The 20,909-nt window shown below is 41.9% G+C and overlaps 1 protein-coding gene across 1 annotated transcript in view; it reads right to left on the minus strand.

Moving 5' to 3' along the window:
- Positions 1-19,837, minus strand: part of adprh (ADP-ribosylarginine hydrolase) — a 47,345-nt gene extending 27,508 nt beyond the window's left edge. Inside the window, exons 1-2 of the mRNA XM_051124040.1 lie at positions 19,667-19,837; positions 14,379-14,487 (exon numbers count right to left, since the gene is read on the minus strand). Of these exons, the coding sequence (XP_050979997.1) occupies positions 14,379-14,487; positions 19,667-19,674 (117 nt within the window). The 5' untranslated portion in view covers positions 19,675-19,837. The remainder of the gene's footprint in view (positions 1-14,378; positions 14,488-19,666) is intronic.
- Between the last annotated feature and the right edge of the window lie 1,072 nt (positions 19,838-20,909).

The raw sequence follows: 20,909 nt of genomic DNA on the forward strand, positions 1-20,909 counted from the left end.
GCAAATGTTGACTATTTATAACAGTTCAACAAAAGGTAATATTAAGTGAAAATTTTAAATGTAACCTACATTTTAAACACAATATTGTCAATATTTTTGTTATTTTACAACAAACAATAGTTCCAATGAATAACCCATTCATAACTAGTTTTAGTGTAGATTTTAGTGTAAATCTACAAGTATTGTTTAATCTGGCCATCATTTGTTGCTTTCTTTTGTATATTAATAATACACTTAATAGAAGGTAAAGAATATGACATAAAAGATGAAAAAAAAAAAAAAACACTTTAACTAACACTTTAACTCTAGCTTATACAGGTTAGAATGTTAAATGCCCCAGGCAGGTACACTGTAAAAAAAATAAAAAACACAATTTGTTGAGTCAGCTTAAAATAATTTGTTACCCTGCAGCCAGGTTACAAATTATTTTAAGTTGACTCAACAAATTGTTTTTTACAGTGTACCACATTAAAGGGGCTTGCTGCTTCTTAGCTGTTTATGAAGAAGAGCACCCCTTTGCTGCTACCCTTCTCGCTAAGGGGCTATCACACAACAGTGGTCCTGACAAAAATTAAGCATATAGCGTTAGTTCTGGCAAGTCACATAAGTCAAGCTCGCATCAGCTGACTCTCAGCTGATCACATCTACCTATAGGAATACGACACCTATCACGGCATTCCTATATAAGCTCTATTCAGTATTATTTGGCAGCTTTGTCGCTTACTCAGGAGCAAAACACCATTTTGCCACAGTCAGGACTTGGCTTCTGATATTCCTCATTGAATCAGACTCCTTTTATCTGAATAATGTCTTACACTTAAATATCATTAAGTACATCTGCTTGTTCTGTTCTGTTTACCCTGGAGGGTTATTATTGGTGCTCTCCCTGCTCATTCATGACATGCTGCATGGATGGGCAGGCAGTTTTTTGCCCAGCACAGAACCATGCCGCCAAATCAAACTGTATGCTAACTGCCTATCATTTTGACAACAGTGGTCCTGATAGAACTGAGATTGCTCTTATCATCTGATTGTGATTATATCTCTTTATTAGTGCTACTGGATCTAAGCTCTGCATTCAACACTATCGACAACAACATTTTTTTGGATAGACTAAAAAATTATGTTGGCATTAGTGGAAGTAAAGTGGCATGGTTGAAATTATGCTTAGCTGACCGTTATCAGTTTGAAGCGGTGAATGATGAAGAATCATACTGATTCATGGGCTGTGCCCCCCAAAAGAGTTACTCTGTCCCCCCTTTTCCATTCTCTGCCCTCCTTGCTGAGCGTGATGAATTTCAAAAGTGAAAGTGAAACCGAAAAAACAGTGCGCATAATCACAGATTGTACACTTCCCACCCAAAACACCTCCTCCCGCTCATTGTGATTTGTGCCCCCCCACCTTGACTTGACTTGAAGGCCATTAGACTCAATTAAGCTGCCATTCTATGTACCACTTCCAAGCAATTTACACTTGCTTCCATTCTACCTAATATTTCAATAAATTATTTAAATTATTTTAAAATTTAATTCCCGAGTTCTTCTGTTACCAGTCCTCAAAGTTAGCAGCATGGGCTCCCTGGACCCTTTCCAGGAGATCGTAGACACACTCAGCTCTAACTTTCTCATCACCAGTCACCACATCTCCCTCTCCTGCTATCTTCGCCAGTCCTGTGGCCAATCCAACGCCCCACTCTGGCTTGGCAGAGGATTGTAATGGATTCCTCCTCCAGTGTTCGTTGGGCCTAGAGATGCAGCCGCATTGCTTTTCCACTGAACAATATAGGCTCAAGCAGTCACCCAGTCACTGGATTGTTTTCTGAATTTTTTCCCAGAGGTGTTTGGTCGACCAGCTGGCGATTTTTTTCTTTGAGTGAACAACTATATAGTTTTCGTCAGGGAAAATTGTCCATAACAGCTAATGCTCTGAAGTTCCACACCCTCACGGCAGAAATCCTGAAGTGGGGAAATCACTGTTTCTTTAGCTGTTTTCCACATCTTCCTCTACTAGTTCTGTGTAAACTTCCAGTTTCAACCTTACACTCCACCTCCATTAAAAAATCCTGTTGAGAACATTCCAACCTGCTATGCCACCCTTAATGATGTTTTGGTAAAACTTTACGGTAAGGGTACATGAATTACCATGTATTCATGCATTAATTATGCATTAATTCATGCATTAATATGTCATGAATTATCAGGAACTAACATTAATTCAAAGTCTTTCATTCATGACTTCATGGATGAACAACACCTTAATTAAGACATTAACTATGATGGGTACACGATCATGATTTATGATTTAACACATGATCATGATGTTTTCTTTATTCACAAAAAAAAAATTAATTAACCTTGTCCGACAGCTTATTAGAATTCTCAGCCAGAGTCCGACCCGAGTCCGTCTTTTTTACCCCTTTTCCCAAAACAGCTTATACTACTGTTTCAGCTATTAAAATAGTTCAGTTTTATATGTAATGGCAAAGCGATTATATTTCTTTTAGTTTTTTTATTAGCCTAAGTTAATTTAGAAAAATGTTTGAAGCATTCGTTCAGTTTTTCGTTAAATATATATTTTTTGTTTTTTAAAGTAATGACCGGTTAGTGGAAGACTGATCATAGTCTGATTAATTTTGCCATCTTAAAACATCACGACTTGCCTAAAATATACAGTTCAAGCGTAAAACAATGTTATTTTAAATGTTAAAGCTAGATAAATGTGCGCTATCAGGCGCATATTCAATCGTTTGTGTGAAGAGTGGAAGCTGAAGCCGCTTTGCTGGACATGGAGGCACCAGCGCGATCACTTGCATTTTTTTTTTCAGTGGAAACTATTTAAAATATTCTGTCGTTTTTGCTCATAAAGGTAAGAGTAATACATCATTTGGAACTGTAAAGGGTCTACCTGTAGTTGTGTGCACTTACAATTATATTTTATTTATAAAATAAAATAAATAACACAAACATGATGCGTCGTCTCAACAGGAGCGCTTTACAAAAATGAACCAAAACTCAGCGAATACATACCTCACAGACATGCTAAATATATCTATAGAAAGCTTTAAATTATTACTTAATGAAATAAAACTAATTGAAAGCAAAAACTCTTTCATTATTTAATCTGTAAAGACACTCTTCTCTCTAAGGGCATGTCCAAAAAGGAGATGGCGAGTCAGGATCAGCAACTTTATCCCTGCCACACTGACTCAGAAAACAGTAGTAGAGCCGGTCTCGAAAGTCTCTTTTCATCACCATAATTGGTGGATGTCTAAAATATAAAAATAAGGAGACGCCTAAAACAGGCCTGAAGCCCAGGCCTAGGGGCATAAAAAAGTTGGGGCCCGTCAGGCTCGGGCTAAAATGCAGGGCTCTAGACCAAGTCACTACTTTAGTTGAGGGGCCACAAACATGATGATGTCTGGAGTAAACGATGACTGCTATGATCATTATTACATCCAACAACACAGAGCACACAACAAATCAGAGACGTTGTCTTCCCTTGCACCAGGGTGGACACAATGGCAGTCGGACTGTTACAGCTCAGTCAGGGCGGGTCTAAAGTAAGATGGCCTTTTCAATTAACTATTGTGGGAGTGGGGTTTGTTTGACGTCACACCGAAAAGAAGCTGGAAATGGCATGATTTGAAAAAGGGGATATTTCTTATAAAGATTACAAAAATACCACTGGGTGTTTTTTTTATCATAATAGGGTGGCTGTGTACACACACTGCCAACACACATTTATGTTCAAACAACATGTAAAAGTGAGTTTTGCATCCGATGATCCCTTTAAAACTACTTCAAGCTTTTAAAACTATTTAAAACTTTCAGTCTATGGCTTTCTCAAGCCAACTTAAAGTTTGTCTAAAAAACTAGTTCTGTTGTCTTAAGAAAGCCAACATACTGTCATATTATTTCAACTTATTAGGGGCCAAGCACCGAAGGTGCGATGGCACCTATTGTATCCGTTGCCGTTCTTATTATTCTGCTTCTTCTTCTTCTTCTTCCGTTTCTTCCGCCGCAAGTCTATGGCAGCCCATAGAACCGCTTGCGGGAAAGTTGTATAATTTTGCACACTGATAGAGGACAGTCCCAACATTAACCATAGCAAGTTTGGAGTCTCTAACTCAAACTCTCTAGCGCCACCACTTGTCCAAAACTTTCAAAAGATTTATGCTAATAACGTTTGAACCGTAAGTCACACAACAAAAATTCTTTTTTCCTCTGATTCCTTGGCTTATGCCGAGTTGAATGGACACCAAAATTCAAGAATCGTAAGGTTTAGTTTTTTCGCTATTCTCAATTGTTCGTAAAACCTACTTTTTCGAACTCATCCTAGGCCTTTGCACCGATTGTCACAAAAATTGATCCAGATCATCTTCAGACCACGCTGGCAAAAACTTATGGAATTCAAGTCGATTCGTCCAGCCGTTCACGAATAACACGCGAAAGAATTGTACGAAAAGCTAGCAAAAATCAATGTGAGGCTATATCTCCGTAATAGTTTGTCATATTGACACCAAACTTGGTGTGTGTTATAACAAGCATGACCTGAGGCTACCTGCAGTGTTTCGGTGCAGTGCCCCCTAGTGGTCAGGAGATACGAAAAATGGCTATTTTTCTTTATAACGTCTGAATGATTTGTCCAAAAATCACAAAACTGGTCTCTTTAGATTCGGTGTGTCATACCGAGTCGAACCATATCCAATTTTCCCATGTCAGCCATTTTGGGTGTCGGCCATTTTGAATTTAGCTTTAAAATGCTGTATCTTGAGAACGGATTAGCGTATCGTTTCGACATTAATTACAAAAATGTTCGGCACCATGCCCTGAACGTACATAAAAATTTTGGGGCCAGCGCCACCTTGTGGTCAAAAGTTATAACGAAATTTCAAAAAATGCTAATAACTTTTGCGTACATTAGCCTATTGAAATGAAACTGATTTTGATGGATTCCTTCGGTCATGCTGAGAACAATTTTGGCTGAACTTCCTGTCCGCCATTTTGATTCATGTTGAAAACCTACTTTTTCGAACTCCTCCTAGACCGTTAGTCCAATTTTCACCAAATTTGACTCAGATCATCTTCAGACCATGCTGACAAAAAGTTATGGATTTTGCGTCGATACACGAAACCGTTTTCGTTTAGCGCATCAACAAATTTACTGGAAAGATGCCAAATTGCATCTGAGTCTGTATCTCTGCAAAGCTTTGACATATTGACACCAAATTTTATATGTGCTATTGTCAGCACACTCTGACCAAGCCACATCAATTTGGTAACAGTGCCACCTATGGGTCAGAAGTAATACGCCATTCACTAAACATTAATAATGAAATTTACAAAAATGCTAATAACTTCTGTTTACATTAGCCTATTGGAATGAAACTGATGCCAATAGATTCCTTGGGTCAAGTCGAGAACATTGATACCCATTAAGCCGAAATTGGCCAAACTTCCTGTCCGCCATTTTGATTAATGTACAAAACCTACTTTTTCAAACTCCTCCCAGACTGTTAGTCCGATCTTCACCAAATTTGACTCAGATCATCTTCAGACTATGCTGGCAAAAAGTTATGAATTTCGTGTCGATATACGAAACCGTTTTCGTTTAGCGCATCAACAAATTTGCTGGAAAGATGCCAAACTACATCTGAGGCTGTATCTCTGCAAAGCTTTGACATAATGACGGCAAACTTTGTGTGTGTCATTGTCATTTCACACAGAACACGTCACATCAATTTGAAAACAGCACCACCTGTTGGTCAAAAGTGATAAGCCATTAAATTTTATTACGATTGGTTGTATTTATGATTTTCAGCCATTTCAACTGATATTATCCTAAAATGGCTTAAGTTACTCACTGTTGTAGTCGGATTGCTGCTACTTGCCATGCTTAACTCCTCATTCTGCCTCTGTTGTGCTTGGCCCCGCAATTGCTGCTTGCAGCTATATTTATTATTAGTGTTGCTTGCCAAAAGCCTTGGGATCACTATTGTTCTATTGCATACTTATTCTTCCTCTTCCACACAATTCTTTGCCGTAGACCAATTCAAATCGACTGACTCATTGAAGAGAGGTGTGCTCTATCTTTTCTAAGCGATTGGACCTACGACGTCCGTACAGCAGATGAAAAACAGGCATAAAAATCCCATAGTATTACAATGGCGTGAATTTGAACAACTACCAACCGCCTAGAACACCATAGTAACCACCCAGAACGTTTTAGCAACCACGCAGCAATACCCTAACTACCACCCAAGATACCCTAGCAGCTGCATAGCAAGACCCTAGTAGCCCAAAACACAGCTGGTTTATGCTGGTTTAGTCCTGGTCCAGACTGATTTATGCTGGTATTGTGCTGGTCCAGGTTGGTTTATGCTGATATAGTTCTGGTCTAGACCGGTTTAAGCTGGTATAGTGGTAGTTTTTGCTGGTTAATGCTGGTCCAGACTGGTTTATGCTGGTATAGTGCTGGTCCAGTTTGGTTTATGCTGGTTAGTGCTGGTATAGTGTTGGCCCAGACTGGTTTATGCTAGTACAGTGCTGGTCCAGGCTGGTTTATGCTGGTATTGTGCTAGTTTTTCTGGTTAGTGCTGGTTTATGCTGGTTAGTGCTGGTATAGTGTTGGCCCAGGCTGGTTTATGCTAGTATAGTGCTGGTCCAGGCTGGTTTATGCTGGTATAGTGCTGGTCCAGATTGGTTTATGCTGGTATAGTGCTAGTTTTTGCTGATTAGTGCTGGTTTAATGCTGGTCCAGGCTGGTTTATGCTGTTATAGTTCTGGTCCAGACTGGTTTATGCTGGTATAGTGCTAGTTTTTGCTGGTTAGTGCTTGTATAGTGCTGGTCTAGCTAGTGTTACAGCGTATCCATGCTGTTCTCAAGCAAAATGGAGCTGGTGATGCTGGTTCACCAGCATGTTCTTGCAGGGTTGAGTGTCATAAGGCCAGCTGTCTGTATGCAAGTAGGGTTTTAGGGACAAAAAGCTTTTGCTTGCATCTTTCTTTATTTAACACATTAATGATGCAACAGAGAATTTCTTTTGCTCCCTCTCCTGAAAGTAGAACTGAAAATCTTAATTGCTTTAGTTGTGATTACATTATTAATTGAAGTCACTGATAAACTGATAAAACGTTTCAGAGCATTAAAGGAATTTTCTCCTCTTTCATAAGATCTGTACACAAATCAGTAAAAAAGAGCTTGAGTACAATGCATAACAACTTCATTAGAGATATGAAAACAAAAAAATGCCTAATAGAAGCTTAATCATAAGCAGTTTGTTTATTAACAGGGGTTATGAGAAGAGCTCTTTTAATGGGACAGTTAATAACAACTTGAACTTGATAATGAAAGTTCAAAACTGAAAGTTGTTATTTTTAGGACTTTATTACTTATCTGGAAAGTCACATATGTCCAAATCCAGCTGTCAGTCACTGATTTTAAAAAGTGCACATAGTAAAAGGTATGTCAGTGCAGTGAAGACCATGAAATATTGTTGAAAATAGTGATAGCGTGCGCGTTCTGCGTGCAACTGCTGAAATAGAGTTAATTCAACCAAAGTCAGTGGCCAAGTGCTCAACTCTTACCATTATTTACCATAAAGGTAACAGACTTCAACAACCTTTGTACATGCACCATATGAAAGAAATAAAGCCAAACTGGTTTGCAGTAAGTGAATATGGTAATTCTGTTGTTGCAGTTGTTTAATCATCATCTGGTGAGATGTTGATTTCATCTAAGGCTGTGTTGCTTTAAGTAGTTGTTTATCGAGGTGTCATCGCTAATGCTTAGTCATCACTTGTAGAGCGAATCTACTTTATTTCACTGACTATAACACTGCTTCAGTGTTACTTTTACTCTCTATAGATCAGGACCATGTGAAAACTGAGCAGTGTTTAACACTGGGAATTTTACTGTGTAAATATGTAGCCAGCAACATGTGTTTCTCTTTATTAAACAATTTATTAAAATTAATTTGGAAAATTGTCTTGGTTTTTAACTACAAACAAACCAGTTTCAAAAGTAACATGATATGTAACGCATACACAAGTTTTGTTGTGATCTTTCTGGGATCATACCAGCACTCAAAAGACAACAAATGCTGGTCCACCAGCACACCGGCATCCCAAGCTGGTCCCAGCATGCAAAACATACCTTATGCTGGTCCACCAGTACACCTGCTTACCATGCTGGGGACCAGCAAGCCAGCATCCCATTCTGGGGACCAGCAAACAAGCAACCAGTACCCCATGCTGGGATCCAGCAAACCAAAAATGAACATTCAGTGCTGGGGACCAGCAAACCAGCAACCAACATCCCATGTTCCGTGGACTGGTTTTTATCAGTGGATATGAAAAACCGATATGTAACTTCTTGACTCAGATTACAGGCTAATAAGTACCACCAGAACACCAGTCTGATCTTTATTCAAGTTTCAGTAAGTAATAGTATTGTTTTTCTTTCCTTTACTAAAAAAAAAAAAAAAAAATCTGTTAAAAATTAAAAATAATACTAAATAAATATATAAATAAATAAAACATTACAATAACACTGCTCTAAAATGCAGTATTTTGAGGCTTGGGTACCACAATACTAGTGTAGTATGTTATATTTCTTCGCGGCCTGGCGAAACGTACCAATTTGAAAAACTAATGGATTGTGTAGTTGAGTTAAAAAATTGGATGACAAGTAATTTCTTACTGCTAAATTCTGAAAAAACAGAGGTGTTAGTTATTGGGCCTAAAACCTCAGCGTGTAATAACCTAAAACACTGTCTAATACTTGATGGCTGCTCTGTCAATTCTTCGTCATCAGTTAGGAACCTAGGTGTGCTATTTGATGGTAATCTTTCCTTTGAAAACCACATCTCTAGTATTTGCAAAACTGCATTTTTCCATCTCAAAAATATATCTAAACTACGACCTATGCTATCAATGTCAAATGCTGAAACATTAATTCATGCGTTTATGACCTCACGGTTAGATTATTGTAATGCTTTATTGGGTGGTTGTTCTGCTCGCTTAATAAACAAACTCCAGCTGGTCCAAAATGCAGCAGCTAGAGTTCTTACTAGAACCAAAAAGTATGATCATATTAGCCCGGTTCTGTCTACACTGCACTGGCTCCCTATTAAACATCGTATAGATTTTAAAATCTTGCTAATTACTTATAAAGCCCTGAATGGTTTAGCTCCCCAGTACCTGAGTGAGCTCTTATCGCATTATAGTCCCTCACGTCCGCTGCGTTCTCAAAACTCTGGCAATTTGATAATACCGAGAATATCAAAATCAACCGCGGGCGGCAGATCTTTTTCTTATTTAGCACCCAAACTCTGGAACAATCTATCCTACAATGTTCGGGACGCAGACACACTCTTGTCAGTTTAAATCTAGATTAAAGACCCATCTCTTTAACCTTGCTTACACATAACAAATCCACATTCTTATAATTCAAATCCGTTAAAGGATTGTTAGGCTGCACTAATTAGGTCAACCGGAACCGGGAACACTTCCCATAACACCCGATGTACTCGGTGCATCGTCAGAAGAATGGCATCTACGCTAATATTAGTCTGTTTCTCTCTTATTCCGAGGTCACATTAACCACCAGATCCAGTCCGTATCCAGATCAGATGGTCACTGCAGTCCCCCGGATCCAGTCCGAACCCAGCCCAGACGGTGGATCAGCACCTAGAGACGACCTCTACAGCCCTGAATGTCAGCGGAGTCCACATCAACTAGATGAGCCCCAGAGACGGATCCACATTAAAGACCACATCACCTAGACGGCTGTCGGCACAAGACCACGGGAACTTTGGCCAGAGGAGAACTGGCCCCCCGACTGAGCCTGGTTTCTCCCAAGGTTTTTTTCTCCATTTGTCACCGATGGAGTTTTGGTTCCTTGCCGCTGTCGCCTCTGGCTTGCTTAGTTGGGGACACTTTCTCTTAACACAATTTTGCATTTTATTTTATTGTTTTTGATTAACTACCTTTACCTATAATGTGAGTGTTTAATGTTGCCTTTGGCATTGTTGATGTACTGTTTCCTATTTAATACTGTACAGCCGCCTTGTCACAATTCTGTATTGTTAAAGGCGGTATATAAATAAAGGTGACTTGACTTGACTTATAACAGTGCAACACTACATGACACTGGAAAGACAGACAGACTAACAGACAAGTGTAAATGATTTCCAGTGGTAGTAAGCAATTAGATTCTGTTAAGTTAAAATATTCCTTCAAGAAATGTGCCAAAAATTTTTTTAACAGTAACCATATTCCTCTATAATACAGACATATGTCTAACAAGAAACTGCATATAAAAAAAAAAAAAAATAAATAAATAATAATAGTAATAATATATATATATATATATATATATATTGTGACGAGCGTCCCGAGAAGGTATCAGCGTCGCCCTGGAAACCAACGAGCACCGCCCGCTCACGTTCATCACGGCCGATCGATCTCAGCTGCACCTCATCAGCCCCCCACCTCAGAGCCGGCGTCCTCATAAGCGGCGAGGCGCCGGCTCATTGTGAGAAGCTTTCTCCGAGAAACAGACGTACTGATGTTTTCTCTCCTTCAGCAGCTGAAGACCGATCCGCACACCGTTCACTGGACCCACACGGAGCACGAGAGAGACTGAGAGCACGCCATTTCACCGCTTCACTTCCCCGTATTGTTTATACACTTCTGCACTTTGTTAAATATATTCCACCCTCCGGGGCTACAAATTTGAGTTTTCTGTCCTGTATTTCTTCACCCCGTGACAGTTTGGTGGAGAATGCGGGCAGATTAGTGAAGAATTCACGGACATAGAAGCTCAAATCACTTACCCCAAATTTTTTTCCTCTCTCTCTCTCTTCTCCCCATGCGCTCCTCCCACGAGATGGAACAGCTTCTCCAACGGCTCACAGAGGTCAGCATCCGCCAGCAACAGATAGTGGAGGATCTCGCCACCCGGCAAGGCGAGACTGAGCAGGAAGTCGCGGCTCTTCAAGCCGCCACCGCCCAGCGCGCTCTGCTACAAGATCCCCGCACACAAGCCGCCCGCTTGCTGCCGAAGCTGACGCCACATGACGACATTCCGCCCGAGACGGAAGTCAGGCCGCGGACCACGCCCACGCCCCGTGCTACTGGCCACAGACAGCGGGAGAGACAGTGAGTCCTTCTCAATACCCTAACGTCTTTTATGATGTCTTCCAGCAGGTAACAGAAGGGGGCTCATTCGCTCGGGAGCAGCGGGAGGACGACAGGCTGAAGCATTGACGGCCGCGATATCCAGCCTGCTCCTCATCCACTCCCGCATTTCGTGGTCCAAAACGGCCTGCTGTATTGTGTCGCGCAGCGAAGGGGGGAGAAAAAACGTCTCCTAGTGATGCCCCGGACTAAGACTGAGACGGTCCTGGAGCTAGCGCACTCTCACCCTATGGCTGGACACCTGGGACAGTAGAACACGATCCAGCGCGTCCGTGACCGTTTCCACTGGCCAGGATTGGACGCAGAGGTGAAACGTTTGTCAAGCCTGCCCAACGTGTCAACGGACCTCCCCAAGGAAACCTCCCCCCTCTCCGCTGATTCCACTGCCCATCATCGACGTGCTCTTCGAGTGCATCGGGATGGACCTGGTAGGGCCGCTGCCGAAGTCTGCCCGGGGTCACGAACACATCCTTGTCGTGGTCGACTATGCCACTCAGTACCCTGAAGCTGTCCCCCTCCGAAAAGCCACCGCCAAGACCATCGCGCAGGAACTGTTCCAACTGTTCAGCCGAGTTGGCATACCAAAGGAGATACTGATCGATCAAGGTACTCCCTTTATGTCCCAGCTAATGGCGGATCTGTGCAGTCTGCTGCGGGTGAAGCAGTTGAGGACCACGGTCTATCACCCTCAGACGGACGGACTCGTCGAACGTTTCAACCAAACCCTAAAACAGATGCTTCGACGGGTCACAGTGGAGGATAGGCGGGACTGGGACCTGATGCTGCCGTACGTCCTGTTCGGCATTCGTGAAGTTCCCCAGGCCTCAACTGGCTTCACCCCATTCAAACTCCTGTTCGGCCAGCAACCTCGCGGCCTCCTCAACGTGGCAAAGGAGGCCTGGGAGCAGCAGCCTGCCCGTCACCATTCTGTTGTCGAGCACGTCCAACAGATGAGGGAGAAGATCGACCGGGTGATGCCATTAGTCCGGGAACATCTGGTCAAAGCCCAACGGTCCCAACAACGACACTATGACCGGGCAGCCCAACCACGGGAGTTCCAACCGGGGGACCGAGTTATGGTCCTAGTCCCCAACGCTGCCTGTAAGTTTCTGGCCACCTGGCAGGGCCCCTATACTGTCTTGGAAAGGATCGGACCAGTCACCTACCGGCTACGGCAACCAGGCCGAAGACGCACGGAGCAACTATATCACATAAATCTCCTCAAGAAGTGGGTCAGGACTAGAGACCAGCTCGCCGCCTTCAGCGCCTCCGAGCCCGTGGTTGTAGACGTCAACCCCCACCTCTCGGCTGCCCAAAAGGGAGAATTACAACACCTGATCGGTCAGTTCTCAGATGTGTTCTCACCCCTCCCCGGGCGGACCAACGTGTTGCACCATGACATCCGGACACCACCAGGAGTTATCGCCACGAGTTATCAGCGGCCTTATCGGGTCCCTGAGGCTCGTCGGCAGGCTATTGAGGTCGAGGCTATTTAACGACTTCAGACGCCTCAACGAGATATCCGAGTTTGACAGCTACCCCATGCCTCGAGTGGATGAACTTCTGGACCGATTGGGACGGGCCTGGTACATCTCCACTCTGGACCTTACAAAAGGGTATTGGCAAGTACCACTCTCAGAATCTGCAAAACCTAAAACTGCCTTTTCTACTCCTAGCGGCCACTGACAGTACCGGACCCTCCCCTTCGGTCTTCATTGGGCCCCAGCATCATTTCAGAGGTTAATGGACATCATCCTCCGGCCACACCAAGCATATGCCGCCGCCTATTTAGACGATGTAGTCATCCACTCTGAGACATGGGAGGATCACCTCGATCGGCTGTGGAGGGTGCTGTCTGAACTACGGAGGGCTGGACTGACTGCCAACCCCCGAAAGTGTCATCTGGCTCTCCATGAAGCGAAGTACCTGGGCTACCAAGTTGGACGAGGGTTGATTCGCCCACAGGAAAAGAAAGTGGAGGCTGTCCGGACTACACCCAAGCCCGAGTCCAAGACCCAGGTACGAGCATTCTTGGGGTTGGCGGGGTATTATCGCTGCTTCATCCCTAACTTCTCCTCTTTAGCCTCCCCTCTGACAGACCTGACCAGGAAGGGACAGCCGGAAAAGATCCAGTGGACATCAGCAGCGAACGAGGCATTCCGACGAATCAAGCAGGCGCTCACCTCGGAGCCTGTCCTACGCGCCCCAGACTTTAACTGTCCCTTCCTGCTGCAAACCGACGCCTCGGATACCGGCCTGGGGGCCGTACTCTCCCAAGTCCAGGGGGGAGAGGAACATCCGGTGCTATACATCAGCAGGAAGCTGACCCCAGCCGAGAGAAATTACGCCACCGTGGAAAAGGAGGCCCTAGCCATCAAGTGGGCAGTCCTGGAGCTGCGGTATTGTCTCCTCGGTCGGAGGTTCACCCTGGTCACCGACCATGCCCCGCTTCAGTGGATGGCCAAAGCTAAGAACACCAATGCCAGGGTGACCAGATGGTTTCTTGCGCTCCAGGACTTCCACTTTGACGTCAAACATCGGGCTGGGGTCGCGAATTCCAACGCCGACGGGCACTCTCGGATCTGGGCAACTTTCGCAGGTCTGTCAGGGGTCACTCCCCACCCACCCCCTATCTCTCCCCTGCTAACTCATGTCATTCACAGGACCAGGACGACGCTTAGGGGGGGGGGAGTGTGACGAGCGTCCCGAGAAGGTATCAGCGTCGCCCTGGAAACCAACGAGCACCGCCCGCTCACGTTCATCACGGCCGGATCGATCTCAGCTGCACCTTATCAGCCGGCGTCCTCATAAGCGGCGAGGCGCCGGCTCATTGTGAGAAGCTTTCTCCGAGAAACAGACGTACTGATGTTTTCTCTTCTTCTGCCTCATAGAAAACAGCTGAAGACCGATCCGCACACCGTTCACTGGACCCACACGGAGCACGAGAGAGACTGAGAGCACGCCATTTCACCGCTTCACTTCCCCGTATTGTTTATACACTTCTGCACTTTGTTAAATAAATTCCACCCTCCGGGGCTACAAATTTGAGTTTTCTGTCCTGTATTTCTTCACCCCCTGACAAAATATATATATATATATATATATATATATATATATATTTAAATATATAATGATTTTTCTAACAGTAAGAACTGGTGTATTGTTGTATGTCTGACCTGGTGGATGGCAGGGCCGGATTGGTTGTATTCCCACAGCTGATTCCTGTAACCCAGAGCATCTCCTACACCACTGAGCAGCATGCCTGCTGTGTAATGATCCACAGTACTGCAAGAACATTCATTCATTTTATTATTAATATAGACACATTCTAAATATTACATATCACTTATGGTACAATGCCACCTCGTGTGCAGTCGCATCCACACAGCTTTCAAAGCATACTAGTTCACAGATTAGTGTGGATTGCTGAGCTCGACACATGCACTGTAAAATTGTTTGGACTCTTGTGTATCTGGCAAGCTTTGGGACATACTATCACATCACACAATTGTGTCTTTACCCTGTCACAGTAAACTGGCCTATCAATCATTTTGTCACAGTTAACATCCTCCAAATTTAATTTAATTTAACTTCCTACTGTATTGGACAGAAAAGAAGTAGCACGTTGATCTGCCAGTCGTTGGTCTTTCATGCCAAAAACTCTGCATAATTTTCTGCATAATGATGCATTTAAAAGTTAACGACCAAATGGATGTTTATAAAAGTTCACATTGCTGTTGCAGATTAAATATATAAAATAATAATATATAAAACACAGATAACATTAAATAAATATTTTTTTTTACCATGTTAAATGTTTATTATTGGAAACTCAAACCTCTTTTCTAAACATATCTACCTAAGTTTGTAGTTTTTTTTAACATGTTTTATTCGTGTTAGTAGTTCTGGACTGAATCCTTTGCAAAAGCACAATGGATTGTGGGTAATATTAGCCATTAGAGTGTGCATGGATCCACACTTCAAAACTGACCTGAAATAGTAAACCATCCGGGGACTTTTGGCGTACTCTTTTCAGCATACTATACTTTGGGACACACTTACTGTAATCTCACAACTAGGATGGATAGTATGAACATTGGGACACAGGGTATATTTTGCTGCGCAATATGGTCTTTTGTGATTGGCCATAATACCTGCAGACCGCAGCCAATAGAAATGCTTCTCTATCAATGCGTGTCCTGCTCCTCACAGCACGTTTCATGAAAGTAGACTGCAGTTTTTGTAATTCATTTATAACAAAGTGCAGAGACAATGTAAATAATAGATTCAGTGTGCTGTGTAGAGAGCTTCATTAAATAGGATGAAAGTCTGTGAGATGGTGATGAACTAAGATAAGTGACAGTTTTTAATGATTATAAAGAGAGTTTGCAAAAGTAAAACTGAATTTAAACTGAACAGTTTTATACATTTTTGATTTTATACAAAAGTGACATACATTTTAGGAACACTGTTGTCTGATTGTGCTATATTTTTCGTCAACAAAAATAGTTCCAAACAAAGCCACAACTGAGCCGCCGCGCATTTATAGACTTTGACACAGAGCTGTTCCGTTTATGAATGACTCTACTTTTTTTTTTAATCAACTGAATGAATTATTCTGTCACAAAGACTACTAATTTAAAAGCTTAATATTTCTATATTCAAAACTTTATATTTAAAACATTAATCTCATAAAATTGTCATTATGAAATGCATTAATGCCACCTCTGAATCTTGTCAAAAATCTGTAAATATTCCTTAATGCCACATTTGTGCTCTTCTGTGCCGTGCAAAGGTGAATTGTTGTTGCTGACTTCATTTGACTGGTAACTTATTCTTCTTGATTGTATTGTATTATTTTAATTTAATTTATTGTTTAATTACAATTTTTGAAAAAAAAAAAAAAAAAAAAGCTGCTCACTGTCCCTGCGTGATGGTCTTTGGCAAAAAGAATCTATGGATCTATGGCAAAAAAAAAAAAAAAAACATTCTGTCAGCCACTTAAGTGTGTCAGGAAAATGCCCCAGTAAGCCCGATTTCCAATCCAGCCCTGGTCTGTTTTCCTTAAAAAACAAATGTTTGAAAACTGTTGTTTTCCATTTCCTTTGCCATAAAAAATAACATAATTAAAAGTTTAATAAGTGTAATTTCATTACATGTAAAGTACAACATTTCTAAAGTTTTTGTTTTAATTTTGATGGTTAGAGCTTACAGCTCATGAAAGTCAAAAATCCAGTATCCCCAAATAGTAAACATTTCCTAAGATCAATTAAAAAAACAGGTTTGCAAAACAGAAAAAATACTTTAAAGTATGTTAATATATGCACTTAATACCTGGTCAGCAGCACATATTACAGCAAATTCCTTGCTCCTAGCAAAAATTACAGCATCAGTAAAATGTGACATCTAAGCAATCATCCTGTGGCACTGCTGAGGCACTATTGAGCGTTCAGATCATCTGTATATTGTTGGATCAACTGTTTCTCATCTTTCTCTAGAAAACATCCCATAGAATCTCTATAGGGTTCAGGTCAGGCATGTTAGTTGGCCAATAAAGCACAGTAATATCATGGTCAGCAAACCACTTGGAAGTGTTTTTTGCACTGTGGGCAGGTGGAAATTAACATCTCTATAAAGCTTGTCAGCAGATAGAAGCATAAAGTGTTCCAAAATCTCCCGGCAGACGGCTGCATTCACTCTGGACTTGATAAAACACAGTAGACCAACACCAGCAGATGTCACGGCACCCCAAATCATCACTGACTTCAGAAACTTCATACTGGACTTCAAGCAGCTTGAATTCTGTGCCTCTCTTCCTCCAGACTCTGGGATCATGATTTCAATATGAAATGCAAAATTTATTTTTATCTGAAAACTTTGGACTTTGGACCACTGAGCAACAGTCCAGTTCCCTTTTGGGAGCTGCGTCGAAACGGTAGGAGAACACCCTCAGCGTGACCACGCTCTGAATCACGTGTGTAATCAGTCCAGTGGAGCAACGAGACGTCACAAACAGGGCCTGCGCTATTTCGGGTGGGGATACACACAGTCTATTTGTTGTCTGTTTGGGGGTGAAGCATGGGAGTCAGATCTCGAGGGAGCTGACTGCCCGCATTGGCGTTCTCCATGGCCGAGGCAGGGCAGCAGCTGTGGTTGTGGGAATCGCACACAGACCTATGGATACAGTAGAGACGGGCTCGCCTTTTCTCTGCCGTTTTCCCTAGATCTAGTGCTCTCTCTCGGGGTCGGAAGTTTCTTCCCCCTTTTGAGTGAGAGCTTGCAGCGAAGCTGGCTGTGTCAGCTCTCGAGGGAATTGACTGCCCACACTCTCGCTGCACACACTGCTCCCGGAGCTCTCTTAATGAAAGAGGAGCTGAGCATGCACAGTCCACTCTTGAGGGGGTGGGCTGTGGCCATTCATAATGTGCCCATTTAATTCAGAGGAATTAAATTTATTTACTGTGCTTTACTACACTCTCACCCCGTACTTTCACTAAGTTTGTCGATGCTGCTCTGGCTCAGCTGTGACTCCAGGGCATCTGCATACTGCAATATATTGACTTTTTGTAGATATTAGCTCATTCTGAGTGGCTGATGGCTCGGCATCGAGATTTTGTTCTTGGCCATATGAAAGAACTGGGGTTGTGACTGAATGCTGGGAAAAGTGTTCTCCATTACAGAGAACCACTTATCTAGGCAAGGTGTGGGATTCGACCACAATGCAGGCACGTCTGTCTCCTGCTCGAATCGTTATATCTGACAGTATTATGTAATTTTTCCTATTCGCATATTAAAGCATGTATCATAGATTCTTTCAAGTGTAACCAGGTCTGGACTGGTAATTGGGCATACAAAGAAAAACAAGTGCGGCAGCCCACTGGGAAAATGGCGGCATTTTCCCAGTGGGCTGCCGCACTTAAGGGGCCGACAGAACGTTGTTGTTTTCTTTGTTTTCTTTTTTTTGCCAAGGACCATCACACAGGGACAGCGAGCAGCCAGTGTCCCATTGGTTTGTCTCCTGTATTGAGAGCGTAAACCACCCAGTTACAATGCGCTATAAACTAAGCGGTTAATTATTTTGCTCCGCCTATAACAATCACTTTACCCCAACCTCTTCCTTGTTGGCTTTTCCCACGTTTTCACAGCAGATTTGTCAAGAACAGGCTTGCTCTGTGGTGAGTGATGCGGGCCAAAGAGCCAGGCAGGAGGAGAAGAAGAGAATAGTTGAATCGGTAAAGTGCTTGATAGGGACTTGCAACGGAGGCAGACATCTAACCGACCTATCCTAATGTGTGCACGCCATGAGTGTAGACTAAATAAATACTTTTTAATATAACGTAAATTCGTCCCTTTGTCCCAATTTTTGGCCAAGTCAATTCAAGTGTGTTCATAGAGGTTTCCATTGGCCATTGTGAATAAATCTAGATTTAAATTAAAAAGACACAATATTGTCGGACCTGATGTTTTATTCTTATCCAAAACAACTAGATGGAATTACATATAAATACATATCTACGCTACCAGTCAAAAATTTTTGAACAGTAAAATTTGTTTTTTAAAGAATTCTCTCCTGCTCACCAAGCCTGCATTTATTCGATCCAAAATACAGAAAAGCAGTAATATTGTGAAATATTTGTACGATTTAGAATAACTGCTTTTTATTTGAATATATTTTAAAATTTAATTTTATTCCTGTGTTCAAAGCTAAATTTTCAGCATAAATTTTCTAATATGCTGATTTGCTGTTCTATTACTGCTTTTGCTGTATTTTGGATCAAATAAATGCAGGCTTGGTGAGCAGAAGTAATTTCTTTAAAAAACATTAAAAAAAACTTACTGTTCAAAAACTTTTGATCAGTTTTTTGTCCCAGTCCAGCCCTGGTAAGTAACTGGATCAATATTATGTTATAATTTTACATGTAATGTTTATAAATAGTAGGTCAATTGGTATCCTCGACATAAAGCAAGGTAATTTACAGTCAATGCAACACAGTTCTGCTCTCACTACTTTCTGCTGTCACTTTTTAAAGACCAAAAACAGATTTTCATCTTGTATTACAGACTAATTATTTTAAGCTTTGCAAACAGCCTAGCCTAAGACAGAATGAACATAGGCCAAATATACAAATTTGTCGAGATATATGGCCAGGGACAATTTCTACCGATTTCTACCGAGGGGAACGCGATCGCGATTTCTACCGAGGGGGACCACGGAACACGGGGGCACCGAGTTAACATGCTCTCCAGGGGGCAACCGTGGCGACGCCCCTGTGCATGGCTGAAGTGTGTTCAAAAGAAACTGAAGTGATTTCACTGGGTATAGATGGCAATAAAGTTTCGTCCTGACTACTCTTTTGAAAGAGTGGTTACTGGAGCGGTTACTCTACATACTGTATAACAACGTATTACGTTAGTGTAGGTCCTCATATCAAAGTTCAATGAGAATGCAGCGCATTTGACTCACCAGTCCATGTTTGAATATCAAGCCAGCTTCAATGGCCCGTTACCAGAGGACGTGACTGAACACCGCCGCGGATATAAACTTTTTACTCTCCTATTATGTTTACCAGTTGTTTCAATTCCGACTGACACAGCACCTACGCAGAGTATAGCCTACTGCTCCCCTACTCACTTGCACAGGCTGTCTGCTGAAGTTCCCTTGGCCTGACGTGAAATGTATGGCAAGCCCTTTTAGCATTTAATACACCTGGCTCTACCAGTCGTAATGTAGGTAACATACAAAATACAAATATCTGTTCTGCAATTTTGACTTGTCATAATGACAACAGTTGTATCTTTATGAGTCATGATTACTATTATTATTATTTTTAATTATCATCATCATCATCATCATTCTGGCTATTCAAATTATAATACAATACTAATTGTAATTATGGCTCATATAATATGAATTATGACCCTGCCCTTCTGAATTATTTATTTAGTAATTGGGGGTCTTCTTTTGTCCACTTCAAGCACTGTGGGCTTCTTTTGTCCACTTCAAGCACCATTATATACATACATACATACATACATACATATATATATATGTATACATACATACATATATATACATATACATATATGTATATATATATACACACATATATATATATACACACATATATGTATGTATATACATATATGTGTGTATATATATATATATATATATATATATATATATATATACACACACACACACACACACACACACACACACAAACAAACTCTCCAGTGTTAAAATCCTGGTGTTAAGGACTTAAGCTTAAGTTAAACTTGTGGTGTTGAATTTACACTAGCAAGTGTAAATATGGAGAGTCACCCTTATTAACACTGTTGATTGTTATCAGTCACACCTGGGACATTTGTTTGTGTGTGCGCCTCACCCATCTGAAATATTTTTCAGAGACACCATTTTCTTTGATTGCAATGCGGAGCATATGAGGACGGGAAACAGCAAAATATGACGTTTAATCTTACTCACAAAATGTGCCTTGTAATATCATATCTGTAACGTAGCGAGGAAGACGTGAAGCGGGCGGATCCATGTGCGAAGCTTAATCGGAATGAGACAGAGACATTGTAATAAACATCAGGGTCGAACAATAACAAACAGGTATGTTGGAGCAAGACACAAGAGTAGTCTGAAAGGCAGGCGAGGGTCGGTAAACGGTGAACGTAATCCAGGGGGCTAAAAGGGTAATCCG

Source organism: Labeo rohita, chromosome 12 (assembly GCF_022985175.1).
Source record: "Labeo rohita strain BAU-BD-2019 chromosome 12, IGBB_LRoh.1.0, whole genome shotgun sequence".
Lineage (NCBI taxonomy): Eukaryota > Metazoa > Chordata > Actinopteri > Cypriniformes > Cyprinidae > Labeo > Labeo rohita.